At 41.4% G+C, this 2,892-nt stretch overlaps 1 protein-coding gene across 1 annotated transcript; it reads left to right on the forward strand.

The window, feature by feature from the left end:
• The first annotated feature begins 438 nt into the window (after positions 1-438).
• LOC146712366 (uncharacterized) lies at positions 439-2,125 on the forward strand. Its single transcript, XM_085442186.1, has one exon. It carries the CDS (start codon positions 459-461, stop codon positions 1,521-1,523), a length of 1,065 nt encoding a protein of 354 aa, XP_085298312.1. The 5' UTR covers positions 439-458; the 3' UTR covers positions 1,524-2,125.
• The last annotated feature ends 767 nt before the right edge of the window (positions 2,126-2,892 follow it).

The raw sequence follows: 2,892 nt of genomic DNA on the forward strand, positions 1-2,892 counted from the left end.
TGTATTAATCAATCAGAAGAAAACATGTCACAATTTGACTTTTATTAACCACTAAATTTGTCGTGTTATCACTGGTTGTGATTTTTTTTTTTTTTTTTTTGAAGTTAAGTTGTCCTGCAACCCAGAGGGTTTATTTGTTAGTAGTGGATAAACTTTATTGTGTAACGGCGGGTGTATGTTAAGCTTCACTGCTTTAAACTTGCTGGAAAATCTTCACATGTTCATGGGTGTAAGCTGTTTCTTCATTGCGTGTATGTGTGTTTGTAGATGGGCTAATTTAACGTTTTTTTCTCAAACGAGGCATTTCTCTAGCACGTGCCTCTCTCTCACATTTCTCTGCTTGTGTGTGTTTTTGTTTCACCTTCTTGTTGTGATGCTCCAGGCGCCTTCCCAACCTCCACAAGTCTGTTGGCCGCAATTTTATGTGTAAAGGGCGGCTCGTTCAAAACACACGGAGGATGGACTCGGCTCGTAGTAGAAACATTTGTCGGCGTTTCATAAATGGCTCTTGCAGATTTGGTTCAAGATGCAATTATCGTCATGAATGGCCAACCATACACTCATCCCAAATATGTCGGTATTATCAGAAAGGTGGATGCTGGTATGGTGAGCGCTGCAGGTTTTTCCATGTTCTTCAGTCTGAAGCTGGCACAACTGTTGCAGGAAGAAGGGCTTCAGTACCTACGGTCTCCTCCTCCAGTGTGGCTCACGCGTCACCTGATAGGCGAGGGTCAGAACCTGCAGTTCTGCAAGCTGAGGTGACATCTGAACAAGAGTGCAGCAGATCAGAGTTGGCAGCTGATACCTCAAACCCTCAATGCGACACTGGGCACCTGCCAGCGAATATCGCTGAGGAGCAGTCAGAAGAATCTGGTCTGGGATCGTCTCAAAGCTCAGAAGCTGCTGAAGCAGGTGCCTGCGATGGAAGAAATGAGGAGATCTCCCCATCTGAAACCCCAGAGAATGGGGCTGCCGCTGCAGCTTCTGGTTCTCAGGGAAGGGAGGAGGAAACTGAGGCCTTCCTCAGGAGCAAAGACGTGACCTGTGGGATCTGCATGGACAAAGTGTATGAAAAGACTGATCTGAAAAGCGGTGTCTTTGGCATCTTGCCCAACTGCAATCACTCCTTCTGTTTACAATGCATAATGACCTGGAGGAAGACCAAAGACCTCGGCCTGGTTGTGATAAAACGCTGCCCACAGTGCCGCGTGAGGTCTGCCTTTTATGTGCCGCACAAATACTGGGTTGAAGGACAAGAAAAGGAAGATCTAATTACTGAGTTCAAGCAAAAATTCAGTAAGAAATCCTGCACCTGCTATTCTCGATACCAATGCTGCCCCTTCAAAAGCGAGTGCCTTTACCGACATGACAAAAGTCGACACAGCGCGTCCTTTCTGCATTTTGGAGAAGATGACTTTGAGGATGAAGATGATGGAGTGGATCTAATTAGTTTCTTCATAGCCATGACCCTTCTTGGTGATGATGATGATGACGACCTTGAATTTACTTTTTTACCTTACTAAAACAGTGTAGTTTGAGTGCTCATCTCCCTCCCCCTTTTATTTTTTTTTCCTTTTTTGGTCAGTGTTTGAAACCACTGAATGGGGTCTATAACCATCATTGGTCCCTGGAAAATGCATGGCTGCTGCCTTTTTTTTTTTTTTTTTTTTTTTTTTCTTCTTCTTCTTCTTTCCTTTTTAAAAACCACCTGTGTCTTCATGAAATTATTACTGAAACAGCCTACGAGTAGCTTTGACTCAGGATCATCGAGTGGAAAGTACATCTCACTTAAAGGACTCCTAAATTCAGACAGGAACCTGTCTCCAAGTCTGTGCACACTTGGACACTCCAGAACTCATGGCTAGTGGTCTCAGCGTAAGACACCTTTGTTTCTAGTTGGGGTTTATAATTTTTTTTTTTTTTTTTTTTTTTTTAAATACTACAGCTGTTATGTGTTAAGTGTTTAGCCAACTGTCAGCTTCTCTTCCAACTTCTGAGCGTGCCAATGTAGACATTTCCCTAGTAGCTTGGGCCATTTAGATATTTTTAAAGTGTTATGTCGATGGTAGTTTTAATTGCCCAAGGGTTAAAAAAAAAAAAAAGTGTACTGTCCTAATGTCTGATATCTGTATAAAAATGATTAGTTGTCACACACTTCCCAGTTTTGGTAAGAACAAATGATTTTATGTCCTTTTTTTTTTTTTTTTTTAAAAAAAAAACCAAATTGTACCTGTACACAAAAAATAAAACATTGATTCACTTTGTCTCACTAAAAAAAAAAAAAAAAAAAAAAAAAATTTTATGTGTAAAACTTCTCTTAATTTCTCCTTTAATTCTCTGCTAGCTGCTGTCTTTTCCACAGCTGCTGATTCTTGCTGAGTTTGGTTTCCATTACTATAATTTTGCTTCGGCCGCCGTGCTTGTGGGGGCAGTTGGTCCAGCCCCATAGCCACCTGTATCAACACACAGAGATTTATTTAATATCATTTTCATCACTGTTAAATAGACTAGCAGGCAAGACGCCCACCTTTGCACTGCAGACTACATGCCAGTCTCCCAACACACTCCTCTCTGAGTTTCCGCTTTAAACTCCAACATCATTCACACCCTAGTCATTCAACACCTTATTTGTAGTATCATAATCAGCAAAATCAGCGTTTTACTTACAGACATGTATCATTGTTTGCAAATCAAAATTATAAAACTCAAAAACACGCTAAACAGGAAGCAAAGTCCTCTGTGCGTGTCACAGCTCATTTGCATGTTCACACACCGTCTAAAAATAGCTCGCAGCGCTGCAGTGCGCTGTCGTCACACACAGGGTCACACAAAGCTCAGACAAAACTCTTCTATTTTATATTACAAAGACGTCTTATATTTACAATCACTGAC

This window comes from Copadichromis virginalis, linkage group LG3 (genome assembly GCF_057382275.1).
Source record: "Copadichromis virginalis isolate Kocher_CV1m ecotype Utaka linkage group LG3, C_Virginalis_male_GT1.1, whole genome shotgun sequence".
NCBI classification, from domain to species: Eukaryota; Metazoa; Chordata; class Actinopteri; order Cichliformes; family Cichlidae; genus Copadichromis; species Copadichromis virginalis.

Excerpts from the sequence above, each read along its gene's own strand:
- LOC146712366 (XM_085442186.1), top strand. The coding sequence starts at position 459 with ATGGACTCGGCTCGTAGTAGAAACATTTGTCGGCGTTTCATAAATGGC.